Genomic DNA, 25,967 nt, shown 5'->3' with positions numbered 1-25,967 from the left:
TCCAGGGCGAAGGTTGTGAGGGTGCTGGTCGGGGGCAAAACACTGCGTTGGTATCACACAGCCTGGCACGGCTCAGCCCAGGAAGGTTCGAGCAGGGGTGTATGATGGGAGGCGAGGGGGGTGTCCTTCTCTTCTTTAGCTCTCCGTCAATTTTCTTTCTCTGGCTTGGCTCCTGCTGCTACATCTGTCTCATCTCTCACTTGATCTCTCTCTCTTTCATGTGCTTGTGGCTGCCTTCCTTCCTCCCTCCCAGCTCCTCGCTCCGCTTTTATCAGCGCGACGATCCACGCGCTCCTAATCTCTCTAACTCGCCACACACCCACCCAACTCATTCCCTCTCACTCTCTCCAGAACAATTACTGCTGAGGAGAGTCGGGAGGAAGGGAGCAGCGAGAATTACTGATGTTCGGTGGCATTGGAAAAAGGATTAGTCAAGCCTTGCTCCAGCGTTTGACGGAACCACAGACCTGACAGGAGGGATTCTCCTTTTCACAGCACACACAGACACACTCGCAGGAACACTGCAGCGTTTTATTTTAACTGTCTAAATATGGTGCAGCATACTGGAGTCTTCTGCGTGACCACACTACGTATTCATTTTCGTTCTCTCCGTTTCAGCTGTCATCAATTTGCATTGTTCTGATAAAAGCACGCAGCAAGATCGAAGTCAGAGTACAGCTGCATGGGGTTCAGTATTAAAACAATATGTGTACATCAGTCATCGGCACACTCACTGGTATCTCATGTGAATTCATTATTAAAGCACAGTTTTAATATCTGACTCTTGTGAGGCACTATCTATATTTAGAGGATGCCTTCAGTCAAACTTTTGGGCTTTCCCTCTGAGCTCATGCTTCCTGTACTGCAGTCCTTACTGGGTTTTACTGGTTGCTATGCCAACTCTTTCGGTAACTTGGGAGCTTGTTGGCCACTTTTTTCTCTCTCTTGTATGGTGCTTTAGTGTGGATTAGCATTGAAAAGCTTATGCTAAATGCTAACTTTCTGCAGTGAAAATGACATTAAGTGACCAGGTGAGATATATGAATTACAGATCCTGTTCATGACACTCTACTGTGCACAATAAAAGTTTGACTAAAAAGGTATAATATGTAACTTTTCCATCACTAAACCTCTGTTCTATGTGTTGTTGAGTTATGTTCTTACACTGTCCCAAAGGTTTCCAGGCAAACCTAGAGAAATAATTTTGTAATATTAATCAAGGTAGTGGTTAATTTCATTTGATAACTTGTCAATGGCCTTATCTTCTTTGCACATGTGTCAGCATCAGCAGCGTTTGTCTGCAAAAAACATCCAAACTTTTGTCCACTTTTAAGCCATTTTCCAAAACTGTTTTAGATTTTGGATTGTTTTAACTAAATATTTTAATCTTGTGAATAATGTGTTGTCTAATGACAGAATCTTATGTTATCAGTGAAAAAAGCTGAGCAAACCTTAGTGGTGGCTCAGAAACTGCTTTAATCAATGTTTTTTAAAGGATGTGCGGATAATTCGGCTCCTGGTACAAACCTCCTGAAACATTAAGACAGAATTCTAACCAGGAGACACTAATCGCTGTGATGATCCCTGAATTACCTGTAGACACATTCAAACAAAACAAAAAACATTTAAAATCAAACTCCATTACCAGGAACAGATCAATTGTTCCATACTCACACTTCTGAGACAAACAACAATCTAAAACCACAGTTTCTGCCTTACAAATGTAACATAGGCAGAGCACTGAAGCTCAGAACACACCCTTAAACAGGCTCATCGTCCGAGCAGTGAACATTAAAACACAAAAATGTATCATGTCGTAAGATAGAAGAGCTTTGTATTCCTTCCTCATCCAATTATGAGCAACGCTTCCCGCTTCACATCTTCGATTTGCATGTAGCTTCGTCAGCAGCGGTCACTGACAAAGGATCAACTTGTTGAACACATGATTACGGATTAAACTTGTTATTCACCCCGAAGGCGACAAATTGTAGAATGTAAATGTATGTAAAAGCAGCCTTTCTTGTTCTTTTCCCATTGGACAGCAGGCATGAAAAGAGCCATAATAATAGAGTACATGCCTATCAGCATGTGTGAGGGCTGTGTTGTTTTCATGGTAGATGCACAGCTCAGACCACGGGTATATGGACAGTCAGTCACATATTCTTTTTTTTATTTTACTACCACCTCGTCCGCCTCTTGCTTGTTCTCACTCTCTGTGCTTTTACTCTGGTCTCATGCGAGTTATGTGTGAGCGCCGCCGGTTAGGTGAGTCGAGGATAGTGGCCGTTTGCCTTCTCTTATTGGTTAGAGGGGCAATGCTCACTCAAAATGTCTAGAAGGGAATATCGCTGCCCTGCAGCCAGGCTGTTCAATCAGTCTGGGTCACACAGGCCCTTGACAGCACCTCTGCATTAAGAGTGTGGAAGGAAAAAGAGGTTCCATACTAAAGCACAAGAAAAACTGTCCGAAAAACTGTCTGGCCTGTACATATAGGACTGGGCACTGACACACAGTATAACAGACATAAAGTGACAGGGCCGCGAGGGAAGGCTGTTCCAAACTGTTGAAGGTCGGAACAAAAACGGCTGGAGGAGTTTTAAGCATTTCTGCCTTTGTTCAGCACATTAATGTACACGCTGACCCTCTGAGACAACAGTGTGCTTAACTGAGCCTTCAACGTAACACATAACTGACCGTCACGTGTACACTTATACACACACACATCATAAATCTAAGTAGTTAGATCAACTTATTAATATGTTCTTCTAATGTATCCATATTCCACCATTAGAAACAAATTAATGTACCACACTAATGCACACATCTTTTAAATAAGGCTTTTTAAAGGCAGGGAGAGGCAGCGTGTGCGACAGGAAACGGGCCGTGACGGATGAAAGGTCTACAACGAGAGCGGTTTGTCACACTTCACTTAAGCACACGCTCAAAGGCTGTCTAAACACCGCACACACATCAAGAGCCATTACAGTCATTTGGAGGGAGAGGACGACGGAGAGGGATGAAGAGGGAGAGGAAAAATGAGAGAGCGCGGTGTGAGGCACCTGTAATAAGCTCCCTGCCGCTTTTAGCAGCACAGATGATGTGAGGGAGGAGAGGGGGGAGGAGGAGGGGAGACGAGGGTAAAGACAGATGGAGGGAAAAAAGAGCGTTGAGTCATCGGATAATTCCATCATAGTGTCCATTATAAATGGATAAGTGGTCGATTGGACCTAAAGAATGGCCTGTGGTGACTTTGTCCAAACTTGTTCTTTTTCAAAGTGACACATTCTGATGTTTTTCATTTTATTCACTCAGTAAAATAACATTATTTACCTTATTTAACAAGATTAGCGAGCAGTAACAGCAGCTTCTGATATGTTAATCTGATTGATCATTTACATTTTATTTACATATTTTATTTAATATTATTATATACAGTAGGTTTTCAAGTGAATAGGAAAGTGGGAGCAGGCTATTGGGCCCCACTGTACTTAAAAACAGTCCCATCCTATTATGTGACTTAACTTAAGGTCCATGCCTATAATACATGTAGTGTAGGTAAGTAACAAGTAAGTGAAATGAAGTGAATTAAGCCATTTCCAGACATGAACTCCGGTGAACATCCGTACAATGCGGTAAGCTCTCAAACCTCTTTGTGTTTCCAAGTTGATATTTTTGTCAATGTCTTCTGAATGTATGGCACCTTTTTGTCATCCTGAGAAATTTACATTCTTTTAGTTTTTTTACAGTTTTGTTTTATGTTAGAACTTTTATGAGTGCACCCACAGTGAACCCTCCGGAGAATCTCCTGCTGTGTTCCCACATGGGCTCATGCATCCGGAGTTTTTAAAGAGAGGTCTGGTTAGATAATCTCCGGAAATTGTGCAGAGCCTCTGACTCAGACATTTTCGTTCTGACATACAGCCCCCTGTATGTGTTACGTGCATGTCTGAAAACAGATTTAGAGTCAGGTTGAGTTTAAAGGTGAGTGAGAGAATGAGTGTAAATATGCCAGTAAAGATGTTTTAGGGTGCTCTTACAACAACGTTAACAACAAACCGGTGTATTTGCCTGTTAAGTACGGTGTCAATTGAACTCTTGAACTCTCGTTCCTCCCTCAAGCAGGTAATTACAGGTCAAATCAACAGATTTCAAAACATTTGAGGATATAAAAGGGCCAAGAGTGCAGCAAGCCATTTGGAAAATATACAAATGTAAGTCAACCACTTTATAAAATAAGACATTTAATAGTGTACAACAATGCCTTAAAATTCCAAGCATAAAGCTTAAATTGATATAACTTCCAGAACGTGACGTTTTTTTTAACAACACCAAATGCAAGATGGTTAGTTAGACTCTGATGGGGGTTAGTTTTTATTCTGAAAGCAAATGGACCAACAATAAGATTTTTATGATCAACAGACACGTGATTTTAGCACAAATTTTAAAGCTAAACAACTATTATAGTATTAAGAGGGAATATAAATCCATCTGCTTATTGTGAACTGTCCAAAAAGCAATGCTATAGGAAGAGAGCCGCATAAATGTAGTATAAATGTATGCAAATCATTGGGTAACCATGGCAACACGTACAGTATGTGCATCGACACGGGAGTGTAGAGATTTTTTGTTTCCTTTTAGCCCTCAAGACACCAGATTTGGATTTGTGCACACTCCACTGGGAACATTTGCAGACTGATGATGCAACAGCTGACAAAACTGTTCAACCAAAGTCTTTATAACTTCATGTTTAAAGCTCCTGGGTTTGTTATAAAACCCAATGTGAACAAAAAAAACCTGAAAGAATGTGTGAAAGAGTAAAAACAATCCGACAGCAGTGTTATTGTGTTTTCTTTCTTTCTCCGGATTTTACTGCATATGCTCTATATACATTTTATAGAGGTTTCTGGCTGTTACAATAAGTTACAATATTTCATAGCTACAATATAAAAAGCTGCACACTTACTAACTATAGGAATCAAAACTATAAAATATTACAAACAACAGTATCAAGGTCAAACAATGTAGATTACATTGTTTCTATCATCTATCATTTAGCACAGTCACCACACATAGAGGTCAGCATACTTACAGCAATAAATGCCGGCTGAAAAGATCAATGATCCAATAATATTAATATCCCACTTCAGCAAAATGAGGAATATGTGAAGACCGGATGAGTGGAGGATGTGTGAAGAAGATGGACACACTGTGACAGCTCTGTTAATAGAAAGAAAGGCAGCGGGAGAAGAAAGTAATGGAGGCGAACAGCAAGACGTCTTCGCTTCCCTCAGGCCTGATGCCATTTCAGGTTGTCTCACCGCGGGAGGCTGCAGGGCACAGGTGGCGCAAATGCCACAGACTCAGACTCGTAAGAAAACTGCCTTTTCCCACACAACACCTTCCAAAGACCCTGGATACAGGACAACTATTGTGAAAATTAATCTTAATAATGAGATGTAAGAGAGTTCACACCTTAAAAGTCACTATTTTTAGTTTTTTGATGTATTTGTCTTTGAAAAAGTTTTGGGGGAAATGTACACGGATAATTGGATTACATTTTGCTGAAACACATTTTGTCAAAGAACAATGTGTGAGTCCACATAAATACAAACTATGGACCAATAAAGTAACACCAAAACGTGGCTTCTCACTGTTTTATAGAGATACTTACATAATTAAAACTGATTTGAATAAATCATGACTCCTAGATCTGTAGATTATGTGAACAGAATCACAACAGCCCTCTCTGTGTAGCAAAGTTTAAATTGTCTTGCTCACTTGACGACACCACTCACAGTTCTCAGGTGAAGTGACCCTGCTGGCTGCTACCTGGGCCTCATTAGTGTAAGAAGTGACCTTTTTAAACTTGGTACTACATCTGTTTGCGGCTCCATGGGGTGAAAGGTTTTAGATTCAATGAATCTTCACAAACACTCAAAACATTTTTTTACGAGAGCTGCAATGACAGTATTGTCATGTTAAGCTGGAAGATGCTCACTGCTAAAGAAAAAGGTTCTGTAATGTGTCTGCATTGGCACCCAAAGATATCTGGCTGTTGTCTTCACTGGACACGGTACACAAACACCCCTAATACCCCTTTTCAAGTGTTTCATCATCACACACAATGTTAGGTTTAAAAAATACCTGCATAAGTATATACTGTATATATGTCTGTATGTGCCTCCAGTATATACGGAGGCTTGAGTTCTCCGGCAGCAGCCGCAGGTTCAGTTCCGACCCGTGTCTTCAACTATTCTCTCCTCCTATGTCACGCTTAGTCTCATTAAAAGCAAAAAGGCCCAAAGAACGCAAACGTTGGTGTAAACAGGATACGTGACACTGGGTTTCAGTGCTGACTTCATAGACTATATGAACGACATGACTGCTCCACAAACGTGAAGCCAAATCGTCTTGATTCTCACAATTGGTTTATTTCATTTTGGGTAGTTCTAATCTTGCTGATGTATGTTAAATTAATATTTTTTCCAGTAAGTTTGTTTACTTGATGATATAAATATGGGGTGAAACGTGTGTAGGTCTGTGGATCCACCAATGGTCACTAAGGCGCAGAATCTGGCTTCATTTGTGGATAGTGGGAGAAAATTGGGAAAATGTCCCCAATCTTTAAATGAAGTCTATGGTGGACTGACTGAATAGTTATAGAGAGCGAATGCATGTGAGAGCTAAGGTCTGAATACTGCTACATCTTATACAACTGTTATATCAGAGATCACGGCCTTTACACACTTTGACCAGCCGATCCAGTGAAAAACACACACACACACACACACACACACACACACACACACACACACACACACACACACACACACACACACACACACACACACACACACACACACACACACACACACACACACACACACACACACACACACACACACACACACACACGAGTATCAACAGTGTCTTTGAAGGCCTGTTTGGCACAGTGTCGCTGATAGAACAATAATTCACCATCAGCTCTCCTCTTTAATTAAAGTCAAACAAACAGCCTCCTCTTCTTAATGTGTGTGTGGATTATGTGAGTGTGGGTGTGTGTTATGACATCATGAGGGAAGTCAGCAGTATTTTTTGCCACAGCAGGCATGAGCGGGAACAGAGGCGACTAAATAGAGAGAGGAAGCTTTTATTTTCTATGGGTTGTCAATCTCTTCGTCTTATTACCAAGTAACCCCTGATCTTTTCTGCTATTTGTCTACACTAGATTCTGATTCTACCTTCAGAGCATTAACCACAAGATGCAAACACCGGATATATCCTGGGATATTCAATTCCTTCTACATTCAGCGACAGCATTGTTTCCTTAACAATAATTGTGTAAAGTGCATATTATATTCTAAATTATAAAAACATTTCCAGATTTTTAAACCGTCGACCCAAACTTTATCTTCTTTGGCAAACGCAGAACAAGTGAAACATGATACATCCACATTTTTTGGGGACTACCTGTGCAAAACTGTTGAGCAAGAATGAAAGAAAAAACATGGGCGTCATCGTGATGCATGTTAAAAAATATAAAACCTACATATAGCTACACATGGACTGTCAGCTGCAGATGCTTCATGTAAGTACAGACATCAGCTTTAACGACCCCTTTGAGCACAGACAGGACGGAAACTGAAAATCTGCTCACTAATTCATCTTCACTGCTGCTGATGACAGCAGCCTCATGTCGGCAGACAACTGGCTAGTTGGAGTTAGCAGCCCAGCAACAGAAACCGACTGAATAGAGTTGAATCCACACACTGTCGAGCGGACTTCCAAGGCCTGACATGGCCCAAAGTGTTATTCACATACTACACTTTGTGTGGACATAAATGCAAAATCAGAAAAAGCGGCAAATGAAAGGATTGATCCTGTGATTTTAAGAACCGCTACTAAAACATTCAAACTGAATTTGTGAGCCACCAGTAATTTGATTTATTTCCAGCCGCACGGCCGAAACAACCACCTCTATCATAATGATGGAAAGAGGAATGTATCAAACAGTGGTTGTGTAACGGCTTCAGCATGTATGGCTGCCAATGGATCTGACACACTGATGATTTTACTGCTGATGGAGGCAACAGGGTGAATTCAGAGGTAAACATAACTCTGGGTGCTCACATTTAGACAAATGCATTGAAAATTGATTTCAATGACAGGAAAAACAATCTACTGTTGTGAGTTAAAATAAATATTGTACTCAGAAATATAGTTTCATCATTTTTAAAAGCTATTTTCAAACTATTATTCACTTAACACAAGACTTTCCCCTTTCCTAAATTATAAAGCTTTGATAATTTTACTATATGAGCACTATTTATGTATATTTTATTACTTTATAGCATTGGCACACTCTGTATTTTGTTAGGGCAGTGTTGTTTAAATTGATCAAAATGAAAAATCCCTCTCAAATGCTGCAATGGGCAATGTACCGGCTTTGTATAAGACCAATGCAATGATGCATAAAATTATCTTGAAGGACTTCACTGAATAAAAACTAGTGATGGGAAAAACAGCTTGTCGAGAAAGACAGGCTTACTTTTAGGCAAAGAGAGCAAATAGAAAGATGCATTGTTTTGGTGCCAGGCTGTTTCCCACGGTGACCGTAAAACAAGCAGGGACATCAGTGCAGGCAGACAAGTGAGGCACGGATACAGCACAACAAAACAGCAACACAACAAACACATGGAGGGAGGGAGAGCTGAGGAAAGGATGAGGGAGAGAAGTAAGAAGAGATAGAGAAGAATGACATAAGGACAATGGGGAGGAGGAGCGGAAAGAGGGTGCTGGACATTGTTGGAAAACTACACGCTGACCCTGATCGCAATAGACAGGGTAGCTGCATGCCAAAGGTTCATTCATCATTAATAAGGCTTTACCACTGTGTCTCCTGGTGACTGGAGGTCCCGTAAAGACAAAACATGACAGAGACGATCAGGTGACAGCGAGGTCACAAACCATCCGTCGCTGTCAAAGTATCCTTGAGCAGCCAGTGAAGCACTGTGTGCTTCAAGGTAACGATAAAAATACTGTCTAACCGGCAGAAACACACCCTCCTGCTGAAACACAGCCGTGCATGGGAGTCAGGGGACGTGAGCAGCTAATAGGCTCCATATCAAATGGCAGACAGGTGCACCAAGACTGCCTTGGTGGCGTTTCCCGTAAGACTACACTGGCACTGTGATAACAATGGAGCATTTAATTCTCAACAAAGGCATCCTGACAAGACTTGATATAGTTACTGTTCTCATGCGACAGACGGTGTGAGGACTAAATCCCAATAAACATAGAGCCAGTCACTGCCTGAAGGACCATGCTGACCAGAACACAGAAGAAAGAAGAAGCCTTTGTCCTAGAATAACAGGACAGGATGTTTTCAGGTACACGCTGAAAAGCTAATGGATCATTTTACATGAGAGTGCAGCAAAGAGAAAGACCTGAAACAGAAGCTGAGGTGCTGCTTTGGCATTTTCTTTATTATATAATTTTTCACTTCTATTTTTTCATTTCTCATTGCGACCCTGAAACAATGGTGTGAAGAAAACCTTGATGTTTTATAAACTATTTAAGTGGCTGAGATTACTCTTACTTTAGACTGAGAAATAATTGTGTGATTTACGAATTAATTTTGTTGTATTAGTTAAGTAATGAGCTTGGTTCTGACCACAAATGGCCACTACATAGGTCACTTTAATGTCTCAACCTCAATATGTTATGATTTGGCGCTTACAATTTAATTGAATAGATTTTATTTTTATTAATTCTTTCTTTTGCCATTTATTTTGTGAAGCACTTTGTAACCTTGTTTAGATAAGTGCTATACACATAAAGTTATTATTATTATTATTATTCACTTCCACTCAGATAATTGTCACTACCGACATTGAATTAGCTAGTACATCAAAACAGATCACATAAAGACAAAAACAGCCAGTGGTGAACACATCCTCATTGGCTTGCTGCTTGTAAAGAGTGGTGAGGCATGTTGTCATTGAGGAAACACGCTTACAGCTGTAGGAGCAATAGTGCTGTGACTATTCACAGAAACTTTGCCAAGAACACAAAGCAACCACCAAATCCTGAGGACAAGGAGGCTATAACCCAATTAATGTGAGTGACTGTGTAAGTAGCATGTTTTTAATCGCGGGTGATTGGTCGTGTTGCAGGTCATTTGTTAATGGGTGCAGAAGGGTCTGGATTTGACTCGGAGATAAAAGCGGGTAATAGATTGGAACCAGTACGGAGCTTAGTGGGTGCGGGTCGGCAAAAATGGACCCATGCGCTGGTGGCAGCAGCATTGTCCTGCATCGCGATACAAGATTGTGGACATTTCACAGTGTCGGCCTTGGCTTCAGAAACATTACACCCCTCCATGTAGGAAAAATGGAAGTTGTAAGGCGACTTCATATTTTCAAAGGTAAAATGTTTCATGATAAGAGAAACTTAATGTAACTTACACCTGTGAATGTATTGCTATGACATGTCAAACTGTCTACTTTGAAAAAGACAATACCTTCCATTCTGAAGATGAACTCAATCATCAACTAGAATGGGATTTAAGTAGACCACATACCTCCCCAACCCCAAACAATAATTTGTTCTTCCCTGAGTCTTACCCGACCCTTCCACCAAGATTCAATAAAATTGGTTCAATAATTCCAGCGTAATTTAGCCAATTGACAAAACAGCAATGAAAACATAACCTTCTTGGTGGGGTAATAAAACACATCGATATAAGGTACACAAAATCCAATATCCTGTTAAACAGTGATAGTGTCTATATAATCCAAAATTAGACAGAACAAAGACAGTTTAAATTAGACAGGTGACTAAATCCCTCACCCACAGTTCACACAGACAGCAGGACGCTTCTTTCTGTGTCACAGGAAAACAATTCGGACTTGCTGTCATTTGACCTGCACTGCTTTTATTGTCCAGGCTGGACAATGATGTCATTGTTGCTGGGTGAACTCGCCATGCCGGAGGCAAGAGCGACAAAAGGTGACATACAGATAGATGCTATGTCCACACAGCAACTTCATGAGTGAAAATCATAAAGCTGCAGAAGCAAAGAATGATACAACAAATGCTGAATTAGAGAAATTAACATTCTCTGGGTCACAAAACCCCAAGTCACAAAGGTTTTTTCAGTAGAAGTCTATCAGGCAATAAAAGAGCAGCACCAAGTTGTCCCATCAGCTCACATTGATATGAGCCGGATACTGTAAGTGAGCAAGAAACTTCCTTTGACTGGAATGCGAGGAGTTTAACAGCCACTGCAGTTCTATAAATATAAAAGCTTCTCATCTGCTGAGAGAGGCTTTTTTAGACAGAGCCTCCGAATAATGAATGAATAGGTGGACGGTGCTAAAAGCTAAATCTGGTTTGTCATTTTAGTGAGAAGAGAAGCCCTCAGATGAACAAGAGCATGGACTGACAGGTAGAAAGGCATGCGGACCTTCTCAAAGAACAGGGAAATCCTCAACAATAAGCTGGCTGCTAAGATCCCTAAGAGCTTGTATTGTACCACAAATGCTAAACCAGCTATTAAAAGGTGATAATCCTGAAGGTAAGGGAAGGAAAATCTGTAATACAGCTGATTAAGTCTCCTTCTATTTGATATGAGACTATACTGCAATGTCTTGACCTCTAAATTTTACAGTAGCTCCACTGCTTCTCAAACAGCCGCTGAGACTTACGAGTCACGAGTCATCTTGGCACCAGTAATGGGGGAGTCCGGCACCTCCACCTAAAAGGAAAATCTTGCTGTCGAAAGCTTTTGCTCTGATTCTTCAAGTGTCCACTTTCTTCACTGACTGGCAGACTGAGCAGCTGCTCGGCTGACTGCGGGACTGGCTGTCTCACTTCAGAGAGGGGGAAAGTCAACCGGCGTTCAGACGAACAGTGACATACATCCGCCCACACAGGCCAACCTCACTGGTGCCAGGGTTAAAAGTGGAGCAGCTCAGTGGGGGATGGCTGGGGTTGGGGGGGTCCAATGAGTCTTCAGTTGTGGGGGTCATTGGGGAAGGCAGTCCCCTCCCCAAAGAATGCCTCGCTGCCCTGTCCAAAAATAGATACCCTGAACCCGTCAACAGCCTGGATTATGTGGGGGATTGTTGAGGCCTTACCAATACAAGGTTTACTCATTCTCAAACAGATGTTACCATTTGTTACCAAAGAAGGAAACATGTCATTGGAAACAACTGATGCCACAGAGAAAAATCAGTGACGTCATCCCTCTGAATTTCAGCCAAACCTAAAAAATGTGTTTAGTTTGACATGTTAACAAAACATATTCCGATCAGTGTGGTCAGTCATTTTCCAACAGCAGAATAGAAGCATCCTAGTTTTAAACAACTCTGAAATGGTTGTATCATTTTGGGATGAAAATGTAATCATGATGAAACTTCCATTCCAACATTTCCGCTCCTGTGAACCCAGCCGCCTGTAGGAGACATGAAATGAATGATGGCTGAATTCCATTTGGCTGCTTCAGTTTCAGGGTCCATTTCAGGGTTCGATTTCATGCTGGCTCACTCTCAAACCGTCATGGCTCACTGGGAAACTTGAAGATGTCACAGCAGAGTTGACGGCATTCCAGTACAAGTCATTATATCAGCAGCAGTACCAGCTCTAGCCTGGTAAGTCACTGTTAGCAACATCTGCATTACGAGATATGTCCATAAAAACACTGTAGCAACACGTCGACAGTCAGAGGTTTGACATTACTGTGTGAAGCAGCGGTTTAATGACACACAAATAAAAGAGAAGCGCTTACAAAGAGTATATTACTGCAGCTTCCACTTCTACTGATGTGTGGAGCAGCCATCTTGGATTTTTTGTTCAAGGTTTTGAGGATTTGCAAATTTACCGAGTTGGAAATCCATATTTTCCAGTTCAAATAGAATATAACAGAACACAAACTATAGGCAAAGTCAGATGAAAAGAAGGCCCATACTTTTCTAACAACCCATGCCTCACTGGCTCTTTATGTACACAAGTGCAACCTAAAACAACTTTGTTTTAATTCTATTCTGGTTTCTACATTTACAGAAGTGCTGCTGATGCTCTGCTTTGTTGTATCTGACTCTTTGCAGGTAGAACCATAATTTTAATATTGACATTTTGATAAAGTTCTGTCCCATGTCATTACTTGTACTTGTCACCGTAGGAAAATCACAGGTGTTGCTACTGTAACATCAACTATGAATATGTTTACATAGACACCAATATTCCAGTATTAACCCAATGGAGACAATAATCAGAACAAGACACTGCCATGTAAACAGCATTTTCCGATCACCTTAAATCACATTGCAACATCGACATATGGAAGTTTGTACCCGCCTGATGACACATGCCCTGGGTGTGAAAAAGATGGAATAATAAAAATTGCAGCTTTTGCAAAATTAGAAAGAAAACAACCAAAATGGTGCACGGTATAATCATACATTAAACTATTTCAGGTTGTGGTTAAAAAGGAATAATGTCAGTCAGATTACAACATAATCAGACTATGCTCCGTAATATGTAAACAGGAAAGCAAATAGAATATTATATGAACAACTCCATAATCAAAATAATGTGTTATTCTGAATAAGGTCAATAGTCAATGACTGTTCTATTCAAGTATCTCAGCAAGCAAGGACAGTGTGACAGTGAGCCAGCATAACCAGAAACCTGAAACTGAAGGGGTTAATCATTATTATAAACCATGCATGTGGATATTCTCCAGTCTGTAAGTATGTTCAAGCCATCAGACAGAAGGCAATGTGGTGTGCATTTTAAATCTGAAATGTAATCATTGCTCCTTTAATCATTTATCTTTTAATAAGACTGTAATAATATTTAATTGGCTTCAGTATAGCCCCTTACAGACATGCAGATCATGTCTTTTGCCTTAATATTATAGCAATTAAATATGCTGATATCGTCTCCCTGGTCCCTTTTAAGTAAGTTGAAATCGCTTTTTTCTAGGTCAGACATTTATTTATCACAGTAAACACAGCTCGAGTCTGAACTGAGTGCCATCAGATTAACAGAAAGGCTGCAGCACAGCAGCACAAGGTTAATCATGTCGAATGACAGTAAGAGACAAAGAGAGTGATAAATTCATCCCCTAAGCCTCACACTCTTATACACTAAGCAAATAACAAACCAATTTAAAAACAGTAGAAACACTATGAAACTGTGAACAAGACTGTTTTAAGGTTTCAAGGACACTACTCACAAACCAGATCAGTTATTAAATCAATTTATCCTCTCTCAAGGACAAGAGGTTCAAGAACTGTTGTGCAGCCACAGAAATAATCTGAGGAACTGTCTCTCCTTGTATTTTCACTGCTAATGTATGCCAACTACACTGAGAAATGAATACATATGCAAAACGTCTTTAGCCTACATAGAGCAAGAGACCTCATATGGGTTCCCATTCTAATATCCTTTCAGTCGATGCTTGTGTACTGTCAGATATAAGGAAGCTTAATCCCTTCATTCACAGGAGATACAGCTATCTTGTGTACATCATGTCAACCCCTCATGCCACCACAAGTCATCACAAAACTACTTTTGTCATTTTTCATGTGCACATAATGGATGCCTTCAACAAGAGATTGTCCAGAGGTTCACCATTATCCTTGTTTGTATTATTCATCTTGTGAAAACTGCAGTTCTACAAACTACAATTACTTCCCTGCTGTTAAATGCATCTGTCAATCGGTGCAGTTTCTGTCTATTTTGACCACTGAAATCCAGTCAACTTATCAATGAGTAAGAGTAAGAGGGCTCTCTCTAGGCGCTCTAAAGATAGCAAGGCAAAAAAAGAGTTGACATTTGACCTCCAAATTCTAATCAGGTCATCCTTGAGTCCAAGTGAATGTTGGTGACTGATGTAATGAAATTCCCTACGGGTGTTCTTGATATATCATATTCACAAGAACATGAGCTCACAGTGACCTTTACCTTTGACCACCAAATTCGAATAAGTTAATCTTTAAGTCCAAGTTACCGTTTGTACAATATTTGAAGAAATTCCCTCAATACACTCTGAAGATATCGTGTTCACAAGAATGGGACAGAAAAACAGACGACCCAAAAATGTAAGGCCCTCTGTCACTAGCTGTTGCAGAAGCATAAAAAGTGAGACCAGGGAGAGTATGATGATAGTTTTCACTCCACCTCCTCCTCTGGCCATTTGGAACGACCATGAATCTTTTCCTGTGAACATGGACAAACATTGTATGACAGTTTGCCTGAGGTAAACTGACGCCCTTCATGTCATTCCTTTACAACTGATATAAATGTAACCTTCATTAACACCGATGAGTTCCAGTCAGTTGTATATATTGTTCAATGTGTGTGATATTTCTTAATGTTCAGCTGAAGAGCTAAGACCTTCAAGGAGCGTTTGACATGACACTACATCAGTCTTCTCAGCTCTGAGTTACTGTACAGTATTCTGTATATAGCCTGGCTGCACTCAGGATTGATTTGACACCCACAGGATCAATGGAAATGCACCTTGGGTGGCCTATGAATCATTCTCCTCTGCCATCATGAAGGACATCTCAATTCCCTTGTTACTGTTAAGAGGAGCAAGGAGTGAACACTGAGAAAACATGAGCGAGGATACAAGAGACCGTCCTTCACATTTTCCTTACATCTGCTTTGGAGGGACAGAGACCCAAGGACGTAATGCAAGTGCGGGAAGTGAGGGGAAATTTTGTCATGTTTACCTGCTGGTACTGGGCGGCAGTGGCTCAGGAGGTAGAGTGGGTTGTCCACTAACCAAAAGGTTGGCAGTCTGATCACCGTCTGCCCCATTCCTCATGCCAAAGTGTCCTGAACCCCAAATTGCCCCTGATATGAATATGTGATAGAGAAAGTGTTGTACCTAGAAGCACTGTATGAACGTGTGCATGAATGGGTTAATGGCAAAACTGTGCCGTTCATCAAGACTAGAAAAGCTGCTATACAAATACAGACCATTTACCATTTATAGCATCGGCCCATCTTCACATTCCACATGTAGGGATTTTAAAACTTTCATCTACCAAACAGCCAAATCAGATACAGCATGTCCTTCATCAGCTTTGACTAAATGTGTCTGTTCAATTCAGTACAGAAAGTAAATGAGCTCACAAAGAATAATCCTCTTCATAATCACAGCAAAGTCCAGCGTTAAACCCATTAGTGCCGGTTTGAGCTCAGAAAGGGACTTGATGCCTTGTTTACCGATCGAAATCTAACCTTGAAACGGAAACTACTCTAGGAATTCCTCTATCGTCCATCCATACACCCATCATCCATAAATACATCCTACATCCTTCATCCTCAACATAGATAGGCTGGTTTCTTCTTACCCTGGTGGCATCTGATAGAAGAGATCAATATGCACATTACTGTGTCCAAGGATCCATTTCTATTTTCCACTCATGACTGTGGAAAACTAATACTAACCAGTCAATGCTGCAAAGGTCTAAAAGGGAGGGAAATCAATAGTATATGATGAAGACAGACATCATACAGATTGACCAGAATGGGGCCATTTAACATCTCATTAAGGTCAAGGCTGATTTTCTTTTCACGCATCCTTCTTTCTGATCCATTTCCCACAAGACATACAGAGGTGTGTGCCACCTCAGTTCTACAGAGGCACTGCATACAACTAAGGTAAGATAATGGGGAAGAAATGGAAGAGAACAAGGAGAAAGATACTCAGAGAGTGGCAATGAACCACCTCCTTGACTTAACAGAGAAAGAGTTTGACCATCACTTTCCATGTAATTTCTCACTCCCCCTGCCACCTCCTGCCCACTCTCAAACACTCTGTCCATTCACTCACCCCTTTTATTTCACTTTATTGCTTTTAGTCATAACTGAAGGTTTCCCCAAAAGGACCCTGCCCACCATTCTGGCTCTAAAGTCCTGTCCCTGACAGAGCAGGACCCGATGCTGCTGCTGCTGCTGGTTTTATTCCCCACAATAATTCCATCATTCCCGTTAGGATCAGTAAACACCAGTAAGTTAAAGCAAGGTTTTTGATCATCACAGATAAAGACACATTATCCATTCCCCCTGTAACTTATATATCATATTTATTATCTCAGTTAAATTAGTTTGTCATACAGGTTTGATAACAGCATCTTAGAAATCATTGCCAATTTGTATCTGTCTGCAGATTTTTTGACTCCCTAATTTCAGTAACAGCCTACAAAAATCTTTTACTTTAGGTTACTTCCTTTGCTAAAAACTTTTACCTGTCATACTACTACCTATCCTAGCCCCCCCAACAATTTCTCACCTAGTGTTATTAAATATCTTTTTTAAAGAAAAGGCCAATGGCCCGAAGTTCTCTTTTGTAAAGGTGCCCAAATTTATTAGTCCCTCCAGTATCTCCTTCTTGTGCATCCTAAGCTCTCCCATCCGGATTCTCTCTCCTTCATTCCCCCTAATTCTTTGCCTCTCTCTTTCTCCCTCTCTCTCTCTATCTCATTCATTCACTGCCTCTCCTCTCCTCAGCTCACCTCTCCTGCATTGATGTGGTCTCTATGGTGATGTGCTTTTCATTCCATTGAGAGAGGGACGGGCAAATGGCCTGACAGGATAAGGGGGGCACGGAGCAACCATGAATGTGTGTGTGTGTGTGTGTGTGTGTGTGTGTGTGTGTGTGTGTGTGTGTGTGTGTGTGTGTGTGTGTGTGTGTGTGTGTGTGTGTGTGTGTGTGTGTGTGTGTCTTTACAGCCTTCCACACAGCAAGGATGCAGGCAGGGAATTCACATGAAGGAAAAACAGACAAACACGGAGTACAGTGAATAAGCGACTTCTTCTGTCACATGGACATGGTTAGGGTGTGAAAAGTTTGACACAATCCACAAAAACATACTCTACTAAATATATTACAGACTGGTCCCCACAACAGGGTCAAAACACCACTAACATACAAAAGAAACAAGTCGAACAGTTTGGAGAGAGTCAATGGACGAAGAGCCACAAAAGCCCAGTTAAATGTTCAAGACAAAGCTCAGACTTCAACAATTTTACAAGAGGCCTTTGCCCACAACACACATATGACAAGGAATGATGAAGATGGAGCTGTGGCAACATACGTCTACAAAGACATGGTCCTGATATGCATGGTGCAGAAAAGGTTTGAGTAATGATATGTATCATTAACAGGATATGGTTTGTTGTGTGTGTGTGTGTGTGTGTGTGTGTGTGTGTGTGTGTGTGTGTGTGTGTGTGTGTGTGTGTGTGTGTGTGTGTGTGTGTGTAAGAATTTCTTGTCTACAATAAGAATACTGAGCAAATTTTCTCTGATGTGAAAACGATCAACTGAAGGAGGCCCTGAATGAGATGCTTAATTATCTTATTAGGATGTCTTGGCACAAAACTGCATGGTCCAAGCCTGGATCAGCTGCTGGCAGACTGCCCTGCCAAGCCTGCCTCGGCTGGGTAGACGTGACTGAACTGGTGGGAAAGGAGGTGTTGGGTGCTTTGTTTTGTTTTGGGTCTAGTACAGTGCCCATTCTAAACCTGCCTGTTTGTAATGTCTGGTTCTCTTGTCCTGTGTTGATGCTCTGGAGCTACTTTAGAATTCTTTCTGGTCATTAGTGACTCCTCCTCAAACAGTTCTTCAATATACTGTCACTTATTATTGTTTGTCTATGGTGAAGAGGGAAGTTAGAAAACTTTGTGCTCATCCTACCTGGTTTATCTGCAATGAAGATTTTGTTTTTGTCAATGTTTTTCAAATTGAATTTGCTTTATTATAGTTCACATGTTGGGTTTTTATATAGAAGTTTGAATGGTTTACCAAACTGGTGTTTTTTTTCTTCATTCTGCTATTTCATAGGTCTGTTAAGCAATCTCTACAATCTTTGGTTCACAACTTTCAAAGAAGAGGTTTGTAATTCAGCTATATATAAAAAGCAGTGAGATATATATAAAATTATCAAAACTATCTGGCTGCGATTTTGACCCACAGTTGGACCGAGTTGCAGACCACTGCTGTAGTTTATCAGAGGACATAGAAAGTTCAACTCGGTCCACAGACTGAAGGCTCGCTGCCCCTCCCCCACTGACTGCAACAGAGCACTGGTCGCCTGTTTATTCAATTTCTATTGGTATTGAACGTATCACGTTGTTGAATTAGCAGATAGATGAGCAACAAGGAACAATGAACAGTCCAGTTCATGAAGAGGTATAGGACAGAGAGACAGAGGCTGGATGAGATCCGATGACCTGGGAGGGAGTGAGAATGTGGCTTAAACTCAGTTTCATTACTGTATCTCACAACACTGACTCAACTGAATTAGATTTCAGGCTTCATTTTCTTCACTACTCGCCTCTTTACCTGTTTACCCTGCTCCCCCTGTAGGCTTCAATGGGAGCTGTAAAAACAGAGCATGACATATTTTTTTCATATGTGAGCTCATGTCTGTTATCATGACGTGTATTGAATGTCCATAGAAACCTTTGCTGCAGCCCTTCTCCGCTGTCAATACATATGCTCGGTTATGTTCCAAATGCTTCGAGTTTTGCCCAAATATAGCTAAATCCATTGCTTCTGACAGGAGCTCTGGAGGGTGATGCAACATGAGAACAGCATATTTAGCTGTATTTTGGTGTTTGGAACATACTGAGCATAATCAAACACTGAGTCAGGAGTAAGAAATGCCTCAAAGCATTTGCTCTGTTTCTTCAGCCTTTAATTATCTACAAGTTTGTTGAATACATAAGCTTTTTCACCAGGCCCGCAAGCAACATGTTTGAGTCACGGACAGTTGCTTATGTGGTAACTGTCTGGCACAACTAGTCTTCTAGTGTGAGCCACTGACCAGCCGCTGACTGAGTGCCCTGCTCAAGGGCAGTGACATTTTAGATGCACGCAGAATGCACAGAGAAGCAAATATTCGTGCCAGCAAATTCCCTCTTGAGGCTGCACCAGTCAATATTTTGGATATAAACAACAGATGAAATGAATGTGAAAGGGGTCACTTGTGAAAAACGTACAGTTTTCTTCCCCAGCTCTCGTACAGCACTGCGTGTCGTTTAGGTCCATCAGAGGAGGACAGGGGCACATGTTTGTGTTTGCACTCACACGCGCAGCTTTTAAAATCTTCCCTCAAGCAGCCTTTCACAAAAATAAGCGTCCAGTTTTCCACTGACTGGCTTCGTGGTCGTGTTGAAAGAGGAGAGCCATGTGGAGAAAAGGTTTTGTTTGAGCCGACCCTACACGCTCTCTGCCTCCTCTGCAGCCGGTTTGTGCTGAGCCTGTGGAATTCCACTCACACAGGGGTCTGTTTGTGAGTGTGTGGGTGTTTCATTTAGGACTTTCACGGAGCCGTTTCCTGGGTTTTCAAGTGCGTGCAACCTCTGTGTTTTGTTACACAGACTGCTGCCAGTCTTCCACCATGCCACGACGAGGCTGTGCAGGCTGATGGCATCTGCCAACATGTAAGATGGTGAACTACACAAAGACTAAACATGCAAGCCTGCACAATAGGTTGCTCTAGGAATCTGGAAAAGGGTCTAACATACAGCACATTATTACTAAATAATAAATAACAATTTTTATCTTTAGCAGTTTTAATGAAGAAATAAACTGAGTAGTAAATGTAATAATTGGACAGATGGTGGTGTTAGAGTAAATGTCTTTGCTCCTCCTGTACATCAGAGTGTAAAACAAAGTGTCAGACAGGCAGTATTACATAATGTATTTATGTCAGGATGGTGTAAAAAAGTTAATATAAGGTAATACGGTTGTTAGCAACATGTTTCTGGTCATGTGGTGAATGCAAGTACAATAATAACTCTCTTTTAGCTCTTTTTTTGGTCTCCACCATCTCCTGAGGGAAATAACTGTTTTCATCAGCTTATCTTTTCTCACAAAAGAGCTGCTTGTGAGAGAGAGTGACTCAAAACAGGAAAGTCAAGGGCTGGACAACTAAACAAAGAACTGAAAGTCTCTGTAAAACTCTATAAAGCCGAGTGGAGCTACAGGTTCAGGCCACTCAGCAGATTCAGCATAATAAATACTATCACACTGTCATCATCAGGTTATCATTCAAATCATTACGTATTTTTGGCTTTAAGTATTTCTAAGTGTGTTTTTACAACGGTTAGAGTGTCATCATACTTACATGAACTGATCAGGACTAAGCACAAAGTACAGTTAAGACTGATAAAAAGGTAATTGCAGGCTTTTGGTCATAACCTAAAGAAGTAAAATAAAAAATAATTAATACTAAAAATATAAATAATGATACATTTTTGATATAACTAATGAAAAATCACAGAATCACAGATTCACAAAGACCCTGACTCTCTGTACTGCATTACAACATTATCCATCGAATAGTTTCCGAGATATTTAACCCTGAGTTTTATGGGCCCCATGTTTATCTGTACGAAATTTAATGGAACTTCAGCGAGCAGTTGTGGAGGTACTTCCCACCCAGCAGCCGCTCACAGGTACACACTGAATAACATGATCATTATTTCTAGGTTAGAGGAGACATTAAATAAGGCCTGAGCTCCACTGGTGCGATGCAGACAGTGTTACAGTCTCTATCCTGGACTCCCTTTTAGGGCCTCAGCAGCTCATCCTGACCATGATATTAATAAGCCTCAGAGACACTGGTCAGATCACAGAGCTCTGGATCCAGCCTGCTGCTGTGGTGGGTTGAGAAAGAACGAAGACTGCTAATAAGCTGATTGATGGTGGAGAGGCACAGAGAAATCCTGCCTGCAGAGAGGAGAGGAAGCCACTTCACAATTTACACGTTGGGCTTTTAGCTGACAGCATTTTTTACAGGCTGCAAAGCAGTCAGCGGTGGAAGCCCTCTTTAATCATCTTGTTGGTCCTTTCATAATACAGTCGCTGACTGTTTTGTGATTTTCATTTCATTCACGCTTTGCAACTTTTGGGGGAAAAAGTGCAACGCAAACACTATTATCATTATATAAGCAGCTCAGAAGTTTTAGATGCTGCTATGTAAGGAGAGGGAATATCTTCTCTCCGTTGTATTAAATATCAGGTCACACCATGGAAAGGAAGAATCTGCACCGATCTCCAGATTATCTTCAGACATTCTCCAGAGTTTCTCCTGCCAGCCCCGTAGTGGAAACTCTGGAGAACGTCCAAAAGAGCCAATCTCAGAGCACAGCAAGAGTTTACCTGGAGGATTCACCGTGAGCAAGTAGCTTTAAGACGTTTCTAATGCGACAGACACAAAAAATTCAATGAATATAAAGACTACAAATATCTCAGGATGAAAAAGAGGAGCCATACACGTAGAAGACACCGACGAAGATGTCAAGAAAACTTTTGGTGATAAGAGCTGATGCACGTGACCTCCGCAGCAGAATGAATACGTTATGTCCAGCTTGCTGCCTGCTGTGCCACACTTCACCTGAATCCTCCAGAGATTTTCCTGTTGTTGTGAACTTGTTTGACCGTTCTTCATATGTGAACGGCAAACTCAAGAGAAAGTCCAGACCCAGTTTTGCAGACATTCTATAGAGTTCATGTCAGAAAACGGCTTTAGTTAATCATGGCAACATCACAAAGTTGTCGGTGCATGTTGTTTAGAGCTAAATGGAAGAAATTGAGAAAAAAAAAGGCAATCCACACGGCAATCAACCTTGAGGCAAAAATAAAAGTGAGAAGCAGATTCCTCCGGGCCTCCATACCCTCTGTGGTTTATGGTGGTGTGATTGGGTCCAGATGAGATGAGACCGAGCCGAGACAGTCTGAACCAACATATAAATCACCTGGGGAGTCATTAAACTTATTGGTGCACTGTAAGAATCTGTGTATGTGTGTTCACATATCTTGTTTCACATTCCTTTATGAAGCCTTGACAGGCGGTGGAAAAAACATGTGTGCACACACTGTAGCATAATCCACCCATGTGGCAAGATGCAAGAGCTACTGAAACTCCACCGCAGTGGAAAAAAACACGACTGTAGCCATCAGCTCACGGGACGATTCATGAGACAACAAATGAATTCCTTTTTACTTTTCTGTCCTCCTCCTCTTTAGCTGATCCCAGTGAGTCTGTGAGGCGCAGGATGGAAAAGCCACAGCAGCGACTGTAGCCGAAACAAAATACACCAGCTCGTCACACATCAAAGTACTCAGGAAGGGTTTTACTCTTTATAGAAGCCAATGCCATTAATCACCACCACATTCTCATTCTGGAAGAAACTAGTAGTACATAAAAGAACAGCTTGAAAGAACTTAATAAAAGAAAACTGCCAAAATCCCAGATCCAGGCCACCACCAACATCTGATCAGTAAGTTAGTGCCATACCCTCCTGACGAACTCTGAGGTGAAAACACAAACTGGTGAAAGTCAAATCCAATATCCAATGAATATCTTAACATCTACTGTTGGCAGAGAAACACTCCTCATCATACTGAAGCACTGATAACAGAGCATTTACATGAATTGGGTTTTTTTAATAGTATGGGATTAGATTGAAAAGAATGTTACATAAGATGCGTTACAGGCTGAATCCTCCATGTTGGGTGATGGCAGATATACTAGTGAGAATAATAGTCAAAGAAACAAAATGATCTGTGAAATTGCAGTGGTGGCAACACCCTGGCCCCTCCCCCTGGACAGCATTCTAAGGCTTCTTTAAAGTCCTTAATTCTACTACGGTCTTTACTCAGATCCATGTCTGGCATGTACGTCTTCTGCTTGTGTTTCTAAGTATCTGCAGCTAGATAGGAGTGAAAGTGCAGTCGCAGCTCACACTGTATGAGCTGCTGGTGTTTCAACAGAGGTCTTCACTCAGCATGGAATTTCACAAAGACAACAGGAGCTCAGCACAAGCATCAGCAAAAGAAACAACGAGCCCTGATGAAGCTGACAGCTCCCCTCCTCTCACCCGGCTCTCCTTTCTCATGAGGATGTCTTCTATTAGTACACTCTTTTAATTAATCCTTAGTATTAATATTTAAGTAATTTTGAATGAATGACTATATAAAAAAGGGAGATGAAGAAAGTACACCACAGCTGTTCTTTTAACAAAAAATAATGAGTATTTTGCTGAGAATCTACTTCATCTCAATACAATCAGAGCAGGATTACCGTTACACGTGGCATCTATTGCTCTTCCCTCCGTCCTGGGAGAGGATCGCTCACGTGTGGCTCTCTGAGGTTTCTAATGTTCTTTTTCCTCTGTTAATAGTTTTTTTTTTAGTAGTTTATCCTTACTCTTGTTGAGGGTTAAGGGCAGAGGATGCCGCACCTTGTTAAGCCCAATGAGACAAATTGTGATTTGTGAATATGGACTATACAAATAAAATTTGAGTGATTACTGAACAGCTATGTATTAAATGAAATTACTATTTTATTCAGTGTTTTCCATTTATTACCTAGACTGTGTTGGCCCACCAAGTCTAATTTGTCCTGACACAGTTTTATAATGATCCCAATTTGTTTCTCTGCTCCTCATAGGTTCAACAGCTAAAATTATTGTGCTTACATGCATCATTAGTCTATTTACTTAAATAACTAGGAATTATTTCTGGTGTTCCATTTCTATTATAGATACAGTAGTACATAAATATCACATAAATCTCAAGAACTTAATTCATGGTTGCTGAGCCAGTAACTAACCACCTCCCCCTTGTTTGTGTGTGTGTGTGTGTGTGTGTGAGTGCGTGTGCAGTATAGAGCATGTATTTCAGATATACAGAGCTGTGGCTTGAAGCCTGGACCTGCATGCTTGCTTATTAAGAGATTTCTTTCAGTCTGCAACACACAAATATACATAGAGATATAAACACATTCATAACTGCTTACAGAGCCCTAGAAAAAATTGGCCGTGTTTGCTGTGTGAAACAATGGCTACGACCCATCTGTTAGTGTGGGCGTGAGAAAGACACAGAAAACTGAGAGAAGCGACTGAGAGGTGAGGCGTGAGAATAGGAGAGGATGTGAAGGAACAAGATAGGGATGAATGAAAACAAAGAGCGAATGAGAGGGAGACAAAGAAAGAGGTGAAAGACAGAACAACCAATGTATTTGTTATTGAAAAATGTGATTTCCTTGTCAAAGATCTGCTAAAGAGCTGATAATGCAACACATTTTAGTGAGGAGAAACAACAGAGGCAAAAGCAAGGTGGAATATCAGCTTTTCACGTTCTGATAACAGAGGTTCTCACTGTGTGAAACTCATGTGTCACACTATTCAACCATGAAAAGGCTGGAGAAAGCACCGTGGAAGAGTTACAGAAAGGTGCCAGAGCTAAAAAATAAATAAAGTTAATTCAGACAACAATTTGAGTGAAGAACTAAAGCCCTGTTTCTGTATCAAGAAAGGATTCTTAGGATTACTAACATTAGAGATCTGCACATAACAATTCAAAGGCTAATATATTAAACGGTTTGCATCAGACGTCCTTCACAGTTTGACGAGAATACAAATGGAAAATACTAGTTCAGCAATTCAGGGGAGGTGGAGAGAGATGGGAACGGGTAGAAAGGGAACAAGGAGTGAAGAGAGAAAGAGAGGGAGAGAGAGAAATAAGAGAGAGGAATAGATAAGCTCGACAGTCAAAGTGAAGCACTTCTCTTTATCTTGAGCTGATAGCAGCAGACTCGACTCGAGCAGTAGGAGTAGGACAGACACAGCTCCAGGTTTCACACAAAACACACAAATATTGTGTGCAACATATCATTTCACATTTGTGGAGCTGAAACTATTTGTTCAGTTTATCAACTGAAAAATAAAAGGGGGTAATTAACTAAAGATTGAAGTGATTATTCAAGCAAAAAGTCATGTTCACAGTCACACATGCAAAATGCAGTTGCGTGGTAAATGTCACTTCAGCCTTAAAAGCAAATCCCACACAGGCTCCAGACCTTTGCCAAAAGTTTTTAATATTTTTGAAGCACTGCACAGCACGGATACTGTTCTAGTCAAGGTCAACAATG

The 25,967-nt window shown here is 41.0% G+C and overlaps 1 protein-coding gene across 1 annotated transcript in view; it reads right to left on the bottom strand.

Moving 5' to 3' along the window:
* enah (ENAH actin regulator) overlaps positions 1-12,439 on the bottom strand; it is a 93,088-nt gene extending 80,649 nt beyond the window's left edge. The window contains 1 exon segment of the mRNA XM_035143452.2: positions 11,709-12,439. Within this exon segment, the coding sequence (XP_034999343.2) occupies positions 11,709-11,722 (14 nt within the window). The 5' untranslated portion in view covers positions 11,723-12,439.
* Between the last annotated feature and the right edge of the window lie 13,528 nt (positions 12,440-25,967).

The sequence above is a fragment of the Hippoglossus stenolepis genome, chromosome 20 (assembly GCF_022539355.2).
Source record: "Hippoglossus stenolepis isolate QCI-W04-F060 chromosome 20, HSTE1.2, whole genome shotgun sequence".
Lineage (NCBI taxonomy): Eukaryota > Metazoa > Chordata > Actinopteri > Pleuronectiformes > Pleuronectidae > Hippoglossus > Hippoglossus stenolepis.
This window is presented reverse-complemented; position numbering and strand designations above follow the sequence as displayed.